Raw genomic sequence first — 22,394 nt, forward strand, 5'->3', positions numbered from 1 at the left:
ACTTATTTGGTGCAGTAATTCATTTAAAAATATTTATAGAACACAGTGTAATTTTCAAAACACAAACAAAATTGCCAGGATTGCTAGGTTGAACTCTGCTATCTCTGTTTGCATAGAGCATTCTGAAATGGTAAATATCAGCATTTAAATTTTTTTCACAAAATATAGTGTCACAAACTGCATGATTCATATCAGTGATTTATTCACAAAAGATATTCAATAAAGGGAGCTAATTTCCAGCTCTGTTAGCACTTGAAAAATTTCCAAATTAGCAAAGTGTACGGGGAACACATTCTTTGTACCATATCTAGAGTGATTATGGAACTTTTAGATACAAAGAGCTTTTGAACCCTCAGGGTTCAAATGAAAGTGGGCATATTCTGTGCATTTTTAGCAGCAATTCAAAATGTATGGAGACTGTGTGTGTGCCTGTGTGTGTGTGTAGCTTTCAGAATTTATACCAGGAGAATAGATTGCGCAAATTCTCAGTTGAGCAGTTAAGTTCTGGAGAAGACCTAGAGATGAGTCACTCCAAAGTGTGGAGAAACAACAGGGAGGGAAAGGGCAAAATTGCTTGGGTTTTTGAAATAGGATATAAAAAATAACTCTTTAGGGAGCTTGGAGTGCAAGCATGCTTTTGTGAGGGGACTGTGAAAACATCTTACAGATCTCTGCAAGGTTGGGTATCAAATTCTGGGATTGATCAGTGTTATTAAGCAAGGGCAAGTGTGTTGGAAGAACATTTACTGGAAGAAAACCAGGGAGACTGGAGCAGTAGCAAGTGTGCTGGTCACCTGATGTCCGTTTTACTTCATGGCAGCAAATAGGAATCAGGTTGGCTGAACATCAGACCCCAATGTAGATATTGTGGCCCTTGGATTAAGGAGCCTATACAGCTGCATAGTTAGGGAAACACGAAGTCAACTCTTGCTGTGAACAGGGGCCATCCAATGGCGTGTGACACTTGAGAACCTTAACCTACATCCTGTTCTGCCACTGTAGCTTTCAAAGGTCAGAGAGCACTAGCTCAAACTATAGTGCAAAGTGGTAACATCTGGGCTAGAACCTGACTCCCCACCCCGGTTCTGTCCCACAGCCTCAGCGTTCTTGGCTCACAAAGCAATACCCCCTCCACTGGGGTGAGTGGTAGACAGTGTCCAAGCCTTGTGATTGCATCTCTGTGATGGGGTAGCATGGTAGCTCTTAGCCATGATTTGCAACATCCATATTTTACCAAGATTCATTGCCTTAAGTTTACAATGATAGCAGCTGTCCTTGGAGATTTGTTGATACTGAGCTATAGCTTCGTATGATGTTACCATTGGAGAAATAAGAAAGGGAATACAGGAACTCTGTATTATTTCACATGTCTTTATGTACAGCATCTATAATTATCTCAAAAGAACAAGATTTAAAAATTCATAAATGAAAGTCAGTTGGATCAAAGGTCCAGGTTTTATTTACATTTAATCCTGTTTGTGATTCTAACAATTGAAAATTAAGTAAATATTTCTCAATCTTCTCTACTCAGTTAAAAAAAATTTTTTTTCAATAGAAAATATGGCTATATATGGCCTATCCAAAATAGTTTTCCCACCTTACCTAATTTACATTCCAAAGCATCTCATGCTTGTTTGGGCTGCCTCCTCTACAATTAAAATACTACTCAACAATCCACCTTCTGCTAATGATATGCACTATTGTTAAATTCAGTATTCTCCAAATACTCCATGAATTGGCTCTAAAGATAAGCACTCAAAGTGCTCCACACATGCTTATTGATTGATCAGATTTATGCACAGATTTGTTTTTATTAAGATTGAGCTATGTTTATTTTAATATACCCATATGGAAAAAAAGGTTAATTTATTTTTTATATAGCATTTTTTTGAAGACCCTGAAGGAAAGATTGAGTTACCACCATCATTGAAAATTTATTCCTGGAAACGTCCACAGGATATTTTAATTAATCGGGTAAGAAATTTTGTTTACTAGTAAGCAAAATACTTATTAATTATGAGGATGTCATACTCTAGTGATAAAAATATGCATTTTTGAAATGATTTAGAGTAATTTTTTCTTGTGTATTCAGCAAGAAAAAGTAATTGCTTTTTGTCATTTAAATCAGAAATAAATGTTTACCAGTATAGTTAAATAGTTCTTGTACTAGTTTCCAACAGATTGTATTGAATTTTTGTTCAGAGTCTTAAGTTTTCTTCTTCTTCTCTCCAAAATGTTTAATTATAGCCTAAAATGTTAACATGAAATTATTCCTTAATTTCTGACTGACATACTTTCTCCTTTCTGCTTCTTAGTATAAACTTATATGACATGGAGGTCTATTTCCTCTAGTGTTTATAGCATCACTTTTCCAGCCCAAGAGGTCTGATCTCTCTATTTCAGGGATTATTGAGGCATTTTCCAGAGGTCACCTTCATATCTGGACTCCATGTCCAACCCTTTGAAGCATACTGACTGGGACGTCTCTCAAGAAACCTTCATTTTAAATAGCACTTATATAGATTAAAACTTGAGACACACTGGTCTATAGCTTCTTAACAGCTATGTTAGTTTGAGCATATTTGGTTTTTCCAAGGGTCTAATTATCACTTAAGGTCTTTTTTCCTGTGTTGTGTATCCTAGAACTTTCATTTAATGCATAGAAAACCAGTAGACTAAATTATTTAGAACTAGTCAAGTGGTTGTAGTGGAGCTGATTCTTTTGTACATTTGTGGAATCTATTAAAGCTCTGTCTCTACATAAAGTGATTTTATTCCTAAAAGTTTTAGCCTTCATCACCACTTCCACTAATGCAAGAAAATATAAGATATCCATCATATGTTCCAACTACTATTACTAGTGGAGAAAATCAGATAAACCTGAATTCAAAAGGATTTACTGAAATGAGAAAATAAAAAGGTGTGTTTCTGCCCACCAGGGTATTTTTGAATGCCCATTTGTAAGGCATTTTAAATAAAATAAATGAAATATACACAATCCATACTTTTAAATGACTTATAATGTTAGGTAACATTAACATAAAGAATATAAACTCTGTGATGTTAATATAATGTACTTAATATTATTGTGTTATTAACAATATTCAGTCTCTTCCCAATATAAGCACGTGGCTTACATTTCATGCAAATAAAGAATATGAATTTCATAAAGTGGGAGTGCTGTAAATTTGGATAAGTAGAACCATATCTTTTTCTTTGTAGCATAGCTTAGTTCTGAGAGATATATTTGTACCAAAAATAAATTCATCCATTGTTGTTGATGATACTTTCACCTACATATATCAGAATTCTGCCATCCATCTCCATACTGCTATTTTCCTCTGCACCGAGTCCTTCTCTTGATCCATCACACTGGAGTATGGACCACAACAAGCAGAACTGAAAGTTGGCTAAATATTAATAGGAAGATCCTAGAATAGTGTTTTTCAAGCTTTAATGTCTAGGTCCACAGTGATAACTACTTTTGACATTAAGACCCATTAAATATGGGCATTTATAAAATTGAAGCAAAAATCCCACAGAACGATAATGGCCTATTTGTATGACATTTACTCTATTCTATTATATACCACATTATAATAGAATTATATCTATTCTATTTAGACCTGACCCACTAAATTGACTTCAGAATCACTAAATAATCACAATGCACAACTAAAAACACAGTAATCTAAAATATACCCTAGATTTCTGTAAGCAAAAGACCACAATCAAAGGACATGATTTAAGCAGAGAAAAACTAAGTTATAATACATCTTGAAATTCTAGATGTAAGAAATCAGAATCAACGCCATTCCAAACAAGGGGTAATAAGTTCTGATCCCAGAGTAACTTATTAAATCTATTTATTTATGAGAAATAGAAATTAGTAGCCCAGACCCTTGAGCATTGTTTATATTGAACAGATATAAGATTATCTGCAGATTTATCCAGCCCTAGTTACAGGTGTAGCAAAGAAAGATGCTAAAATGCCATTATAGAGACCTCTCTGCCTTAATATCTGTTATCTTTTACAAACTCAATTCCTACTTTTCATCTGTCTGTAGATGACGGATAAGTATAATGCTTCAAACTTTCGGTATCTAATATTTATTCAATCTATAATTAATCAATTTTACGGCACATTGATACTTGCTGAAAAGTATGGGCATTTTAGAAGCATTCTATCGCAGTCAGTCAAACAGCATGAACTATGTTTATAACTTATAATTAGCCAAGTCGATTCAGGCCTTTTAGGTAGTTTTAGGTCAAGATTCCAGTACAGATGAATCAGAGTAATTGGTGGAATAACCTTTCATAAAAGTCTAGTTGCCTAATTAAAACCATTTTCATGTTAACTTGATATGTTAAACATATACACTTGACATGAATTGTAGCTCATTTAAAAATTTTGTCATATTTACCTATTATTTTTATTATATTATTTATTATTGGTACCTGATTTAGATGTGTGCCAATTAAATAATGACCTTTAAGTTAATTTTAAAATGTAACAGAATTTAAAGTTGGACAAGAGTGTTAAAAGATGTCACAGCTAGTGTTTTTCATCCAAGATGAAGATATTTTCCCAGTTTTAACTTGTGTTTATTTTAAATTTTAAATTATATTTTAAACTCTCAGTTTGTGTGTTTGCATGCTAAGTTTATCTGTATGTATAATACATGCTATAATATTTTATTTGTGTGGTAAAATGTTATATTTTAATGGCATTACATTAAATTAGTGTCACCTACAGCTCTAAGAATTATCTTAGGAAATAATGTATTTTTTGTTTCTTCCCATTTTCCTGGATGTGAGAAATGAAATCAGATTTGGCCTATTTCCAACACAGAAAACTGTTTCATTAAGCTACTTTTCTTTTATTTTTCTTACGGAGTAAAATCTGTGTATTTTGTTGTATTTCAGACTCCAGTAGTTGTGAAAAATGAAATCATGTTTGACTTGTTTTCAGCCAATGAACATTTACTCTGCAGTGAGGTATGTGGGAAAATATGAACTAAATTCTCACCGCAGAATGCCTTTTAGACCTGCTTCAACAATTCCCAGAGAGTGGATTTCAGTTCTCTCTTACTCACCTTTAAGTTTTGGTATAACTGAGTATTTTTTTCCCAACTTTTTGAGGTATAGCTGACAATTACAAAGTGTATATATTTAAGATGTACAACTTGATAATTTCATATGCATAGACATATCGCTGGTTTGGAATAGGTATTATAGTCCAACTGAATCCTAGTGATTTCCCACCTCCTACCTCCCACCTCCCCACCTTCCCATCCCTGCACCTGTACCTCCCTGCTTTGGGTTTGATCCATCACAGGCAGGCCTATTCCACTCCCCTTCAAACTTGAAACATGAGCTTTTTGATTAGGGCCGTGGCTGTTCTCCTAAGACTCTAGTCAGAGAAGAAGGGCATAGTCATTATTAATTCAAATACGTTCTCAATCTTATCTTTAATGTATTGATCAATATTAAAATCAAAATATTTATTTCTTCAACCAAGTTATACTGATCAGTATAAAATTATCTCTGAATTTTTTATATTTTATATTTTAGTCTAAAATATACCTATTTTATGAATCCTAAACCTACATAAATTTTAGCTTTTCATTTTCCAAATGAAAAAAAAAGTATACAATATTATACAGTAAAATTTCCAAATATATAGGCGGATAGCTGCTTTAGAAACTTTTTTGACTTTATCAAACTTTAAGGATTTCTTAGGTAACTCAAATTAAGAAAAAAGTAAATCATATGAGGTCGGTCTTAAGTATTCAATTTCCTTACAAACCAGTAAGTTAAACATGAGATGAATATTTCAGAAACTCTGGTACTACTGAGGTAACCATGGCTTTACTATACACCCACTGTGACCCAGAGATTTCTTACACATTGTTTCTATTCCTCACAAAAATGCTGAAAAGTAGATACTATTGTCTACATTCTGCAGATGAGAAATTGCAGCTTAGGCTGAAGAGACTTGCCCAACAGCAGAAGGCTGTGAAGGGTCTGAAGGAGAATTCAAATCCTGGTCTCTGTTTCCGCTGTGAAACCGCCTCCCCCCTGTGCTTGCTGCCTGGTAGTAACGCTGCATGTCAGCTGCATGTCAGAGTTTTGCTTAGAGCACGTTGGCACCTACACAGATCAACACATAAAATACAGGATTTAGAGTACATTTATTTATGTATCTGTACAATTTTAATTCTTTCACATCTCCTTCTTTCTCTAATTGGTCCTATATGCATAAGAGATAATTTCCTCCTTAAACTTCTCAACATTTACAGAAGAGTAGCTCACTCATTTGTAAAATTCAACAGTTCTCTCAAGAGTGCTGGCTCAGCCCTCTCTCTCTCTCTCTCTCTCTCTCTCTCTCTCTCTCTCTCCCTCTCTCTCTCCCTTATCTCCCCCCCAACTCACAGATATGAAGGTTAATATCAAACAGAGGTCAATGCCAAATCACTGAGAGTTTATTCTGGAAAACAGCTTTCTTATCTAAGAATGCGTTTAATATTAGACATTTTAATTTGTATGGTGACTGTATTTCCTGAAAACAAAAGCAAGACTTATGATGTTATTCTGTAGGTCAGAAATCAAAATGTGGAATACACTGCATGTAAAATTTAATATTACTATTGGAAGTAGATCTTTTATTTCTCCTTAAATTACAGTACATACAACTGTGAAAAATAACCAATTAACACTAACAATTTTTGTCTCTAGCTGATGAGATGGATTATCAGCGAAATCTATGCAGTGTGGAAGATATTCAATGGAGGGGTTTTGAGCAACTATTTTAAAGGGATTTCAGGGGAACCTCCTCTTCTCCCCTGGAAGCCCTGGGAACACATATACTCTCTATGCAAGGCAGTGAAGGGCCATATGCCTTTGTTCAATAGCTATGGAAAGTATGTTGTGAAACTTTACTGGATGGTAAGTAACTTCAAGTTCATGTGCATGAAAATTCAAGTGTCTTTCATACTGTAATATATTTGCCGTTCACACCGTTACCTGGGCTAGTACAGGATAATTCACTTTACACAGGATATCAATCGTGTAGCTGCTGGGGGAGACTGCCCTGCTTATGTAATTTGTGTGCAATAAGAAACACAGTAGCTCCTCCTGTGATACCAGTCCCACATGCTTTTTAAGCTGGTGCTGCCTGGACTACTAAGACATGACCACTCCGTGCAGACACTGGTCCTACTGCTACCTCTGCACTGTCAGGCTGAGGCCAGCTGGGCAGGCAGGTGGATGCACAGGGCTTCCTCCTCCCTCTTCCCTGTGTGCTGTAGTGTCAGCATCACTGGCAGTTGGCAATGCTAGTGCATCATCCAGCTCTTCTCTCCTGGCCTTTGCTGCAGCTAAGGGGCCTGAGCCCATCTGTTCTGCGTCCTAAACTTGAGATTTGTTTTCACGTGAACAAATCTTACTCTGAGGCAGAAAGATTTTACCTATGCCTAAAAAGGAAGCAGATGGGAGAGTAGGAAATGCAAAGAGAGAATCCAAACCCCTTTGTGAATATGGCAAAGTAGACTCACACCACATTTAACAATGCTAGATCATATCAAACTCCTTTGGCTTTTACTGGTCCTAGTCACTGGGAAAGAATGCTCTTCCTGAACATTTGAAGGAATGGGAAGAGTATAAAAAGTTAATAATTCCATTATGTATTTCTAAGAGCATGACTTTTTCCTTAATTGGCCTGAGCCATCGATCTTCCTGGGGTGAGGAATGTTGAAGGGCCAGTAATTAGAAGTTATTAGGATCATTGCAATGGAAAGGGAAAGAGAAAGAAGGTAAGATAGCCTCTAATATCTAAAATAGGATTTTTGTTTTTTAAAAAATTCAAATCAAGACAATTAACCTTGACATCTTATTAGGAGAGAAAACAACAAAGCACTTTTATCTTCTTTATTTACCCACCAGGAGGCCTGTTTGGCAGACTAGACTTTAGGGTTTTAAATGTGTGCAGAGGAGTGAGCCAGAGGGTGTGGCATTAAAAAGGAGAAAACCCAGTGGATGGTGCTGAGGTGTTACAGAAAGGAGGTGAACACAGGAAGAATAGGAGGGAGGTCAAAGTATTATATTTCAAAACATTGAACCAACCCTGTTAGTTTCTCTCTCTCTTTGTTTCTCTCTCTCTTTCTCTCCCTTCCCTCATCCCTCCCACTTCCTGACACACCCCTCCTTCTTTTCAAACTTCCTTCTTGATAAGGAAAAACATTTATTAACACAAGGCTCTGTTTTGCAAAGAAAACGTGATTTATTTATCCTTAACTCTACTGATTCCTCACAAGCCCAAAAATACTTGATTCAGATTTTTTAAAAAATGCATTTAGTCCACTTTGGGAATCTTGGTCTAATCCAATCATTTAGCCCATCTCTTTAGATAAGTTAGCCCCTTACAGAAGAGTGTAGTCAGAGACCGAAGCACAAGTCATGGCTTCCTCTGGTTCCCCACTGGTCTCACCTGAGGAATGATTTGTGAGGGTGCTGTTCATCAGGTGAGCACTGAGATACAACTGGTTCCATATGTATTATTTTGGTAGGCATGTGATAGAGATGCCACTGCCTGGTTTTCTGGTTGGTAGAAATCTGTTCTCTCTGGCTAACGGCTGGTAAGGCTGAATCAACACTTGTGTGCATATTATCATCAGTAATGCATTAGAATAAATTCTTTCTGACATGATAAATTGTATGTATGTATATATATATATATAATTTTCCTTTTTTGTCCCTTTCCAGCCACACATAATTTAAGTTTTGATATTTTTTATCTTCCAGTTTTAGTTATGTATTTGTACTTGTCTCTCCTTTGCTTTTCCCTGCAAATGTTTTGGAAACATGTTCATAAAAACATGTTTTGTTACCTTCTGCTGCTTGATATAGCACAATACACTGCGGATCCATCTCACGCCTTGCATTTGTGTTCCTTCCCCTTTCAGATTTCGTACACTTCAAATTTCCTCTTCACTGTATTTCTTCTTCAATTTCTTGACACTTTCTTAACTTTTGCTTATTAGAGATTGATTTTCCTTCTCTGCCTTACTACAAATATTCTTTGCCTTTTCTCTTGTCCCTTGAAGCCTTACTTTTATCACTTGTTTGAGGCAAACCAATCTCTCAGAGCCCCTCTGCATGACATTGAAAATTCCAGTTTTCACACCAGCTTATCATTTTTCCTATAAAAGTATTGCCATTATTTGCAGTTTGGATTCTAAGTCAATTGCATCAAGGTTCTTTGACATGAGATAAAAATTTACTGAGTAGCATTAAGAGCAGGGCTATGAGCCAGAGCACTCTCCCTTCTTTCACCTGGCAGTGATGATACGGATACCAGGACCAGTGTGGCCTGTCAGATGCTTTCCAATTTCAGCGTTCCTTTGGCTCCCTGCAAGAAGCAAGTTAGCCATTGCTTTCCACTTGAAATACGTATTGCAGTTGGCAGCCTTTCTCTCAGCATCTCCATGCTTTCACTTGTTTCTGATAAACAGAGAAGACACACATATTGTCAAGGTTCAGTCCATGACTGGACTTGAAGTGTTGCCCCAATTCTTGGGCTCCTGGCTTAGAGGAATCACAAGCCTTGGCCCATGCCACAGAGAGAGATGACAAATACTCAGCAAGTAGGTGTGAAGAATTTATTGCCAGTAAAGTTTAAGGGTGCAAAGCGAAAGTACGTTTCCTAAGGGGAAATGGGTCTGTCTCTGCGAGTGGAGAAGACCCTGTCTAATTCTATGTTTTTTGTTTATTTTCTATATATGCTAGTAGTTTATGCTTAGTGAAGGTTAGTTATAATTAGGACTAATTCCTTTCTATGTTTGGACATGACTTAAAGGTTATGTTTCAGTCATTCTCTCTAATATACATATGGTGGGGAAAATGCCAAACCTGTTTATGGTGTCTTTCCCTTCTCTGACTGGCGGTCAGCGTCCCATGGCCTAGTTACCCCATTCTTTAAAACTGAAATAACCGTTCCCTCTTTTTTTATTTTTCTGCAACCATTTCCTCTTTATTGTTTTTCTATAACTGCTTTCTCCTTTCTGTTTTTCTGATTTCCATTATCTCTCACTTGTTTTTCTGTCCCTAACAATATTGGGACCAATAATTTTTTCCAGTTGCTGTCAATATATTTATATAAAAATGTATTAGCTTTTATTTATTATTGACCCTCATTCTTTTAAGCACCATATTAGTGTACCATTTAGAGTTTCTTAAACTGTGGGGAGCAGACGTCTCCCAGTATCAAGATCAACACCACCTATGGTACTCAAACACCTGCTTCCTGTGCCCAACCCTAGACTTCCGGGGCCAGAGTTTCTGGGGGTAGAGCCCAGAATCTCTCATTTTAAGTAAACTGTGTCTCATCTAGTAACATTTTTGTTAATTAAATTTGAAGAATAACGTGTTCAAGATACAAATCATTACAAATTATTTTTCTATCATTCAATTACTTTCTTTCAACGTGGAAATGCTTTATTTTTGTTTTGTTATTATTAATATTATACATGCTTTTAGTAAAGAAAATTCAAATACTATTAGAATGTTCAAGGTAGGAAATGAAATATTCCTGTAATTCTTCCCCCATTAGACCATAAGTAATTCAGTGGTATAGGTCATTGTTATGCAGGTCTTTGGATTCACAATGCTTAACATAATCACTGAAAATATTTTTTGGCAAAGGAATGAGTTCATAATAGAACTTAGCATATAAGAACAAAGTAAAAGAGAAAGTCTTTATTTGAGTTCACAATCATTAATGTTAACATTTGTTTCATGCTTTTAATTATGAAGTAATATGCATATAGGTAAATACATAATGATTTTATTAAATAAGATATTCACTTCATGTAAAAAATTAAATCTTTAATTAAGAGTGGAAGTAATATGGGAATTAGAAGTGTATGATCAGTGAGCACATATCAGGATTAGCAATAATTACTAAAGTTATATTTGGAGAATTTGTATTATGACTCTATAAAGTTATTTAATTATGTCCAGGCTTATCCATGATTGCCTAATGTTTTGATCCTGTTATTTGAAACATGTTAATTTACTGCATTACGTAGGAGGAGACACCCAGGCATTTACTCACAAGATCTCATAAATAGGACAGTATTGAAAAAGATATGGATATACTGTAATTATAGCAAATAAAATGATAAGCTGAAATGCTCAACCAGAATAGTATTGAAAATCATTGTCAGATTTGAATGTTGAGATGCTAAAATAAAATTATAAAACAGTAAATAGTAATGCCGGCAGTGTAAAATAATCTATCAGAGAAAATATTATAAATTATTGACAGTATCACATTTCTTTCTTATTATTTTTAGGGTTGCTGGAGAAAGATAACTATTGATGACTTTCTGCCCTTTGATGAAGATAACAATCTATTGCTTCCAGCTACAACCTATGAATTTGAACTCTGGCCAATGCTTTTGTCTAAAGCTATCATTAAGCTGGCAAATGTTGAGTAAGTAGTGAGAAATTATCACTCACTTATATAAAAAAAGGCAAACATCGTCAACTATACATCCATGTGCATAGTTTTATTTTTTTAAAATCAATTAAAAGAGAACTTCCTTCCAAATAATGTAAACTTTCTAGAATATAAACAAATGTGCCAAAGCCACTGATTTGACATATTGGGTTAGCCAACAATAAGACAAAATTTCCCCAAGAAAAAATACACAAAATTATTATATATTCAATTCTTTCTTATCAATAAAAAGTTGATCACGAAAAATAATGTTTTAGCTTACTGAGAGAAAAAATGTTTTGTATGGGAAAAATATTGGTTCATCTAAATACTGAATAACATGTACTAGGATCCAGTTAAGGTTTTAAATTCTCTACCTGTAGCAATAAATTAATAATCTTGAAAAACTTGAACTCTTCTGAAGGATGTTAATGTGTTCCTCATGTTTTTGGTAACATTGATCACTGATTCATGATGACAATTACTCACATTTCCTCTGCTATTCTTACAAAATCTATTTGTGTTATATATTCCTTTGTGACTTGTGCACCAACATAGATGAGACACGTCTGCTGTGTTCTATTTTCTCAGGTTCCACTTCCAGAAGCAAGCAGTCATTCCATCCTAGGCCAAGTCATGCAAAAAAAGCTTAGATGCTTGAATTGGAAATGCATGGCAACTTTATATGATTGCTGTGCAGAATTCTCACATTGACTGCACGGGCCTGGATTTTATACCTTTCCGCCTCCTGCAGTGTGTCATGGTCTCTCTATACTCAACAGAGCACACCCAGGGTGCTTTAACAGACTTGTCAGCCATTGGCTCAGAGCTCAGCATCCCTCCCTGTAAACATTGCAGTGTCAGTCAGAAGCCAGTTTTGCTTTGTGTGGATTTCTTTTGGCTCAGCTTCCTTTTTCTCTCCCAAGGCTACAAAACAAAAACAACCACTCCTATTGTCATCCTCTTCAACTCTTTTTTCTTATCAGCCCTCAATTTCCTATTGGGAATTTGTTTCACCCAGCTTTCAGCCCTTAATTGCAATAATTTTTATGAAAACACAGCCCAGATCTTTTTAGGTAGCTGGATACCACTAAGTATTCACAAAGGCAGCAACTATGTTTGTTTATTTGGAAAATAAAATGTTCCTAATGTTTGTATTTCTCAGACCTAACTTGGAATTCTGAGAATTAGAGCTGCGAGACCAGTGAAGCATTGAATACGTGACCCGGATAATTGGAGTGGCATTTTGTCTTTCTTAAAGCTATAGTTCAGTAGAATTTTATAGCAACATGAATAGTAGAGTTATCATCATTATTATTATTATTATTAAAAATCCAGCTTGGAATAAAAGACCATGCTAAATATAATACATTTTTTAGGATTTCTGATGAAAGCCTTCCTTACATGGTACAATTTATATTTTTCTATAAAGTCTTTCCAGATTTCATAGTGTATGGTGATTATTTTCATATGAGGTTGGTCTTACTACATTTAAAAAATGAGTACCTGGTAGTTATTTCAATGTAAATGTGAGACATGCAAAGAAAAGAGAAGTATTTCTATGAGATTTGCTAAGTCACTTCATAAATATAATTATCCAAAGAGGAATTTAGACTAGACTGTAAACTATCCCAACAGAAATTTGTTATCTTTGAGGTATGTGGACACATAGAAATTCATAATCCACAAACAAAACCAATGCATATTTATAAATAATGGAATATGTGACTTAGTAAGATTTCTTTCTGAAGACAAGGACAAGTGTGTTGGCCTATGCCATGAATACCACAGTTGACACACGGTTGATGGAAGCGGTGACTCTTGGGTGGAAGGGAGATAAGGCCTTTCTGTGTATAAATGTAAGTGACCGAATCACCTCAGAAAAAAAAAAAAAAGGACTAAATGAGAATAGCAACATTTGGTTAATGCAACCTCATTTGACTTTATGCTATGCTGGCAGGTGAAACAGATGTTTCTAGTTTCTCTGTGGTTGTCTAAGGATTTTCTTAAGGATTTCTAATGCTCACCTTGACTTGTCATAGACAGGACTGATTTAATACACAGCCTTATAGGCATCTTAACATAATTACTGAAATCATAATGACAAAAAACACTGTTCTATTTTAAAATATATTTAAATATATTCTTGTATCAGTTATATATATGTTATAAGTACTTCTATATGAGTTCTTACATATATTTCTGTGTTATCAAATTTTGGTAACTATAGCCTTGTACATTTTCTTTTTCAGCATCCACGTAGCAGAGAGAAGAGAACTGGGAGAGTTCACGGTTATTCATGCTCTCACAGGGTGGTTACCAGAAGTCATTTCTCTTCAGTAAGTTTGACCATTAAGTTGCTCATATCTATTTTTTCCTTTCAAGATTTCTTTAAAATATCCTTACTCATTATGAATATTTCAAAAAGGGCCATGTTTTACAAAATATTTGGGAAAATAACATTTATATGACATAAATTCCTTGGGAATTTCAGGGTAAGCTTTGTTTCCTTATATAGGGAAAGAATGACCCTCATAGGTTCTTAGGTCTGACCCTGTAACAAAAGACAAACTAACAAGAAAAAACAAACAGAAGTTTATTAACATGTATATTTATGATATACTCGGGATACACCTAGGGAATAAGTAGTTCTCAAAGAGATGGCTTTGAATTCCAGCCTATATAGCATCTTCAACAAAGAACAGCACATTTTTAGAGAAGTGACCAAAGGAAAAGGACTTTGAGTTTCTGCAGGTGACGACATGTGGGAAGGCAAATAAATGATAGATAAAAGCTAGTTAATAAAGCTCGTTAACGCAGATTCCTCTGGTACCATGTTCAGGTAATAGAGTCCAGAGCTGTCTTCAGTGGTTAACGTTCGTTCTCTGTAGTAGAAGCCAGGCGGTGAAGGACCCGAGTACCTTTTGTCTTTACAAATCTGTGTCCTACTTTTAGGCAGATAGAGGGAGGGCAGAGAGCTTCCTTGTATCTCCTTTTTCTTAATTGCCTTCAGCTCAACAATCCTTCACATTTTGGGGCAGCATATGCTAATCTCCCACACTCTCATATATTATGAATTTAATTCTAAATTCTGACTTACAAATATTAAAACAATAGTAATTATTTATTATGATAAAACATACAGCGATTTATCTTTATAAGTATACAGCTATCACATGTATTTCAATACAGAAACATAAAAGCTTTTAATTAACCACGCGTATTAGGAAATGATCATAATAAAACACCTACTATCCATCAGGTGTTTTAATATATTGTTTCTAATTTTAAAACCACAATCTTTAAAGGATTATCTCATTTAATTATCCAAGTGACCCCATCAACCAGGTTGGTGTGTCAGAAAAAGTAGCTGATGTGTGGTAGAAACATAATTAGGGAAAATTTCCTTCCTTCCTCTAATAACTTTCATTAGATTATTTAATATTATCTAGAAATATGTATGGTGATTAATAATCAACCTTTGGAAACAGAGAAAAGTATAAAGAAGAAGAAATGAGGCTGAATCAGATAATCAAATTTATCCATTTTCCTCTAAATACAACTAGAAAGTAAAAGAACCATACACTGATCTGCTGTGTCATGATTTTCAGGATTTTTCTTATGAATGTTCTGCCACATCATTCAAGTATTTTAAATTATAATTTTACTATAAAATTTAAAAGCGGATTAACATATATAATTTTAAATGAAAAGGATATCATAAAGCAGTATATAAATTATTGTCAAGAAATGTTTAAGTTGAAAAATGGGAAGCAGTCGCCATCTGCCAAGGATGCAGGGAGGGGTCGGGGAAGGCGTGGAGGAAGTTGAGACCAGACTGATGAAAAGGAAGGAGAGGAGCATGGAAGGCAGGAGAACAAGGTGAGCAAAGGTATGTGGTTCGTTCAGGAGTGGATATTTCTGTTACTAAGAAGGATTCGAGTGTACAGAAAAATTGGCCCAGGGGTACAGATGATTTTATGGAGGTCAAGGAGAATTAGGGTGCTAATGTTTCAAACTTATGTTAACTACTGAATTTTTCCACGTGAAATTCGCATAGGGTGAAAACATGTTTTGTGGAAACTCCAACAGACAGACAGCTCCTTCCCTTCTACTCTCCCATGTGAGCACCAAAGGGAGACGCTGCTCTGTTTGCAATTGTTGATCTTGCCTCTTCTGTTTTCCTATAATTACTAAAGTTTTGCTTTTGAAAATCAAAAAAGAATCCTAATCCAAAAAAGAATATCCTAATTTTCTAATTTTCCATATGATAACAGAATTACAGTCAATGATGTCTCTGAGTGGAAATTAGAAATCTGAAAATTTCAAACAGAGAAATGACTCTTCTGTTGGCACATTTCTCTGATCCGTGGTTCATCTATGAATATAGCACTGTCACCCCACCTTTCAGCCTAATTGTTCAAGAAGTTATATAGTCTCCTTCTGTGGTCTTTGAATATGTCTTTTTCATAGTGTAGCATTTTTTATATTGTAGATGGGGGTTAAAAAAAAACATGGGTTTTTGGATTTCGAAAGTTCTGTTTGAATTTTGACTCTTTTATTTGCTATAATTTCCAACCTCTTAAACCACAGTTAAGATTGTACTACCTATGTTGAAGAGCGTTTGTGGGATCAAACGCAAGATAGCATGCACTGAAGGCCCTCTCTCTGCTAGGTACCAGCGGTCCAGCGATGGCTGGGAGGCAGTTCCGGTGCTAGAGCAAATCACAGATGCACAAGGAAACCAATTATTATTTACATGCCCCTCAGTCAAACTCCCTTATTTGCCTCAGAGAAAATCTTAATGAATGAGTTGTCAGTACACTGTCTTTATCTCCTCATCTTCCTGTCTCTTCTCATCTGACTCTTTGTCTTTCCTTGTCCACCGCACCAGGGAAACAACACTTCTTAAGGGCAACAAAGACCTTAATGTTGTCAAATCCAGTGGTCACTTTTCTTGCCCCCTTTACTTGCATCCCAGTATTGGATGCTGCTGAACAACTCTTGCCTTTTGGAACACTTGATTCACTTGGTGTCCACAAAGCACAGCACACTCTCCAGGTTTTTCTCCTATCTTATTTTCTGCTCTTTCTCAGCCTTCATGGATAATTCCTCATCCATTGCACATACACTAAATAATGGTGTGTAACAAGGTTCCTGTCCTGTGACTTTAAATCACAAGCTATTTGTCAAAGAATTTCAAGTTTATATCTCCATGTCTAAGAACCGTTCCCTGAACTCTAGATTGTATTTACATACAATTGCCTAAATTATTAATATATAGCTATATGGATGTCAAAAATGTATCTCTAACACAGAATATCCAGAGAGGAACTCTTGAATCTCAATCTTCGAAACCTGCCCCTTTCCTAGAACACCTCATCTCACTACATTGTACCACTATCCACCTATTTAATACAGTTACTCAAGCTAAAGAGAAAACTAAGTCATCCTTGATCACTCATTTTCCTCACCTCTCACGTGTAATCTCTCACTGAGCTTTGTCTTGATGTGAAGTAAAAAAAAAAGTAACAAAAAGCATCATTTAGAAATTAATGTCAATGTCTTTTCTCTTAAGCCCAGGATATATGGACAAAGTGTGGGAGCTCTTGAAAGAAATATTGCCTGAGTTTAAGCTGTCAGATGAGACCAGTTCTGAGAGCAAAACAACAATAATAGACGTCAAATTAAAAGAACCAGGGAAAGAAATGAAGGACAGCAAAGAAGGGAAGGAGGGAAAAGAAGTGAAAGACGGGAAGGAATTGAAACCTGAAAGTTCCTTGACAACACTGAAAAGTCTAGAAAAAAGTGACAAACTTCCAAAGGGTAAGACATTTTACATCACAATGTTATTCAATATGGACAGTGAATATAAATAATTTACAATTGTTGTTGAATTGTTCTAATGATTTTTTTTGTCATTATTATTTCTTAACTGTTTGTGGAAATGGCCAAGTAATCAATATCTTTCTCTTCTAGGACTTTAGAACTTATAATGATGTTTACTATATGTTAATTACTATTCCATATTTTGCTTTCTTTAAAAATCAAAAGCAATGCTCTACTTTGATGCTACTAAATTAATGCAATATTAATTTAGGAAGAAATATTAAGTTCTCAATTTCCATCAAACACCTCTTTCTCCTATTTAAGAAGTAAAAAATGGTAAGAGTTGGCAAAGATGATTTGTAGAATTCTGAGTTGCAAAACTAGTTAGATTGTGGTACCTATTAGAAGAGATCACAAAATTATTTTGAACATACTGAATTTGAGGTGGTTTTAAGACAATCAAGTGTGGTTTTCATGTTAGGAGCCCCAGACTGGTAATATGCATTTGGCAGTCCTGGACAAATGTATGCAAAATTAAACTACAAATGATATTTCCCAATGGGACAGTATGGAGTGAGGAGACTTGAGAGGTTGAGACTGAGTCTTGAACAAGCTAAACAAATATCTGAGAGCTTGGTACAGAATGATGAGCTGCTGAAGAAGACTAAGAAGTGGCCAGAGAAGCAGGAAAAGCAACAGCAGAGCATTTTGGCATTGAAGTCAAAGAGAAAAAGTCCTTTAAGAATCATAGATTGAGTAAAATATTGAGAGATAAACTGCAATAATAACTTAAATTTCTCCATCAGATTTCATAATATGGAGGTCATTGGCCACTTGAGAGTGATGGGGTGGAAGATATATTGGAGAGGGGCAAGAAGTAAGTGGGAAATAAAACAATGTGTAAACAACTCTGTCAGAAGCTTGGGCTTGAAGAACAGGAGAGCTGCAGAGTAGAAGCTGATAGGGAATAATGTGGAACCCAAACAGGATATATATTTGTTAACTTAATGAGGGAGAATTGAGTATTTTTAAGTGATGATTGGGAAGATCCAGCTGAGATGACAGAAACAGTGTAAATTTTCTGAGAAGGCAGAAGGAGCAGGATGCATAGCCTAGTTAGAGGGATTGGCCCAAGCCAGGGAGAGTGATGGCACCTCCATTCCAACAGGTGGGCACATGTCATGGGCAGATGGATACAGGTGTAGGTGGGTGAGCAGGTTTGGTAGGAGAAGATAAGGATTTCTGACAAAAGCCTTCTATTTTCTCTGTTTATAGACAGTCTAGCTGTGAGCTGAGAGTGAGGTGGAGGTGGAAGATGTAGATTCTCATGGAGATTTAAAATAGATGTGGCAAGGTTTGCAGAATGAGGGGAGGATTATCTCCAGCAGAACTCTGCTGCCAATTTTATTCAGAGTCGGGGTTTGCCAGATGGGTGGGATGAAATGTCAGAGGAGCAACACTTATTTAGGATGTTGGCAAAAACACATTTTGGTAAGCACTATTATACACTATCCAAGTTTCTATGTGAAACAGTTTAATTTTTTCTATTTATAATTTTTATTTTAGTTATATTATTTATAAAACATAAACTCTGAATAGGAATTTGAAGGCTTTTAAAGTCCTATTTCAAAATTATACATGAAATCACATATTGCTTCCCAAGATTAGTTTTATTGCATTAAGTTAATATACATAGAAAATCCATAAAATAAAATTCTGATAATAAACTATTTTTTGCACCTAAGCTTCCCAGTTAAATGCCTCATCCTATGTTTAAAGTTATAGTTATCTCTACTTATATATCTAATGTAAATGTTAAATCTATTGCAAAAGCTAAGATATGAAACAACTTTACTTTGGAGGCTAAGGAATGTTATAACTAGTTAATGTCATAGTTTTTATTTATGAAAATTTAAAAAATTGAACCACCTGACCAATGATGATTACGTATTTATCAGATAATGCAGAGAATGAAATGGTAGAATTCTAAAATTTCTGATTCAGAATTAGAAGAGATTTATTAGGGATAAAAATGTTGAGGGAAATTGTTTTAAATTGAAGGGAGACATGTTTCATAAAAATATGTGTGTGCATATATATATGTACACACACACACAACACACAAACACACATATATGAATGGGAATTCAACTGATAAAGATAATTCTGGGTACAAGGGCTTTATTACCCAAGCTGTGTTGGCAATATTATGTCGGTTTGTGGTTGCTGGTTGGATTCCAGGCCCTGCAAGAAGATATTTTGGAGACAGAAAACTGTGCTTTCTTCAGATGGAGGCTCCAAATAAGGAAAATCTGAGAGGGGTCCATATTTAGGGCTCAATTTTCAGTACATGCTTTGCTATTTTTTGGTTTTGTTTTTAAATGAGAAAATTAGCCTGACACTATAATTTTACATAAATGAAATATAGTCAAATAATCATCTCCATGAAACAAAATTGTGTGTAGTCGATAATAAATAATACTGCGTTTCTTTCACAGTACATGTCAATTTTCAAAGTCTTTTTCTGGCTTTATTGTGATGTTTCTAATTAGAGGGAATTGAGTTTTAGGGACATTGTAGTTATAGTTTTACGTTTAAGTAATACTATTTTTCCCTGCTCCCCCAACACAATGAGTGAATAAGAAACATAGTTTGAGGTTTTCTGGTTAAAAGATTTACTGAGATTTTTTAATATGTCAGAGAAAGCAGATGCAAAAGACTCCGGGAAGAAGCGGAATAAAGATGGAGAAAAGGAAAGGGATAAGGAAAAGTTCAAATTGTCACTTCATGGTTCAAGACCCTCATCAGACATGCAATATTCTGTGCAGTCCCTATCAGATTGTAAGTTCTTGATCTCTTAGAATAATAACTATGTTAGTTGTTTCTTAAAATGCTGGAAAACGCTAGAACATAGAGATATATTTTCTCTTTTGAAATAACTAAATAAGCTTGTTCAGGGTTGCCCATTGATGCTGGGCCCTAGGATGAGTGTGTGTGTTGGGACAAGTTCCCGCATATGACACAGAAGCCCGGTTGTCCAAGTTCCTATGGTACAACAGTCACAGGAGACGTGCCTACATGTACAGGCGGCTTCTGCTTAGTTGTTTTCAGGTATTTCTCTGAAAAATACTCAGAGTTTAAACTCATCATCCAAATCCAAGTAAATTCACAGTTACTTCCTTAAGTAGTTAGAGGCCATCCACTAAATGGAACAAAAATGTACACCTGGCTCATTGCTCACAGTGGACCTCCAGCTCTTTTACTATGTTTTAGAAAATAACTATGAGGCTGGAGTCTCCAGGAGTTGTCTGTTTATATCATGATTCTCACAACCACACATTTTTGTGAGTCACATTGTGACTGGGTAGACATGGGTCTATTTATAATAATCCGAGTGTATAAAGGTCAGATCTTTTTAGTGAAAATACTTGGATTTCTGTGTCTTTTTTGTAACATCATATTGGAGATCCATTATTTTAGTTCATATATGTCCAATTTGGACTTACAAATTATCACTAAAAACCCCTGGGCCAGTGCATTTTGTCCCCTGTATCACCTAAAACAGTCTAGATATAGTAGCCTCTTAAAAAATGGTATCAAGTTGAAGGAAGATATATGCTATAAAAAAAACCACCCCTCAGACTATTCCAGAGGAAGATTGGAATATCTCTTTCAAGACTTTATAATCCCAACACTGGGTCATCTATCTTGGTGCTTCCAAAGTATAGGTTATAATTTTCATATCATCCTTCATTACACAGTTGAAAATATATTCTTTTACCTCTGGCACTGTGCTTTATCTGGCTTATTTTTATTTTACCTTTTTTCTTAATATATTATGATGATTTGTAGGAGGACATTTTAATAATCACACCTTTTTAATTGTGTTGAAACAAGTCTGCTGATATGGGTAGAGAAAAGAGGCACTAGTCATATTTTTAATTGTACATTAAAAATTGTCTTCTTGTACTTATGCCTTAAGCAATATTTTTTAATAGTGGGCAATATCACATTACCAAAGTTACTGACAATTCTTCAACTTTGTGAAAAGGGCTAAAACTTTCTTTGAGTTTCTTCCTTTGTGAAAATAAAGGTAATGGTGCCTTTTTTTTTTCCTGCTGACCTCATAGTTAGGGTTAATCTCAACATACAGAATGTGGTTCAAAGTTTGGACTGTGGAGTCAAACTGCCTGAGCTCAGGTACCTTCTCCAACACTGAGTGTATGAGTATCAGGCAAGGGACTGAGCCTTTTCTGACTCAGGATCCCTCTCTGTAAATCAGCATCATGGTATCTGAGGGTTCTTGTGAGAATTCAGTGATAAAGCCTAGGTAAAGTGCTTAGCACTTGTTGATAGAGCATACTTATACTTACTGCTAAAGCCTTTGTTAATTCTGAAGGCTTTGTTAATTTTTAAATGTTTTCAAAATACTCCGTTAGTATGAACTCTATAAGAGTACTTATCTAGCACAAATAAGACAGTGGCCATGTGAACTGCTTTCTGCCACAGAATCTAAGTAGGTTTCTGACGGCACTGTTATAATTCATTTCCTTCAATCAGCTGCTTTGGTTTTGCTTGTAACTGAGATAAGGGATAGACACTGAGCATTCAAGAGCTAACCAAGTTCCAATTCAAACTCATATGGAAAAAATAACATGACTTTTATATTGTTTACACTTGATTTGATATTAGAAATGTAATATGCTATAGTTAATTCTGAGATGTCACTGAAATTTTACTATAAAGAACCCCTGTTTTATTAATTTTCCAAAAGTAGCACATTTATGACACCTGTAATTACAACAAAATGGCACTCACAGCTTTAAAATGCCATAAAGGAGATATGGTTTTAAGATGGCAGAAGACATGTAGAGATTTATATATATTTATGTATCCTATAATTAATATCCAATGCATACCCTAATAACTATGTGACATTAAGATTTTTTTTCATTTTGTTATTTTCAAAGTATGTGTATCTATTTAGGTACACTAGCTGCCGTAACTAAGCAAGGGTTCAAACAGCATATATATTTGATTCTCAATTATTAATTCATAAAATCTA

The 22,394-nt window shown here is 35.1% G+C and overlaps 1 protein-coding gene across 7 annotated transcripts in view; it reads left to right on the plus strand.

Annotated features, from left to right (window-relative positions):
• Nucleotides 1-22,394, plus strand: part of ADGB (androglobin) — a 128,642-nt gene that overhangs the window by 23,663 nt on the left and 82,585 nt on the right. For 6 of the 7 annotated variants that reach the window (XM_045544534.1, XM_045544538.1, XM_045544535.1 and 3 more), the window contains exons 3-9: nt 1,882-1,974; nt 4,927-4,998; nt 6,739-6,948; nt 11,355-11,494; nt 13,753-13,839; nt 17,079-17,326; nt 20,030-20,170. In XM_045544534.1, coding sequence (XP_045400490.1) covers nt 1,882-1,974; nt 4,927-4,998; nt 6,739-6,948; nt 11,355-11,494; nt 13,753-13,839; nt 17,079-17,326; nt 20,030-20,170 — 991 coding nt within the window. The remainder of the gene's footprint in view (nt 1-1,881; nt 1,975-4,926; nt 4,999-6,738; nt 6,949-11,354; nt 11,495-13,752; nt 13,840-17,078; nt 17,327-20,029; nt 20,171-22,394) is intronic. The other variant, XM_045544539.1, reaches the window with a different exon arrangement.

This window comes from Lemur catta, chromosome 2 (genome assembly GCF_020740605.2).
Source record: "Lemur catta isolate mLemCat1 chromosome 2, mLemCat1.pri, whole genome shotgun sequence".
Lineage (NCBI taxonomy): Eukaryota > Metazoa > Chordata > Mammalia > Primates > Lemuridae > Lemur > Lemur catta.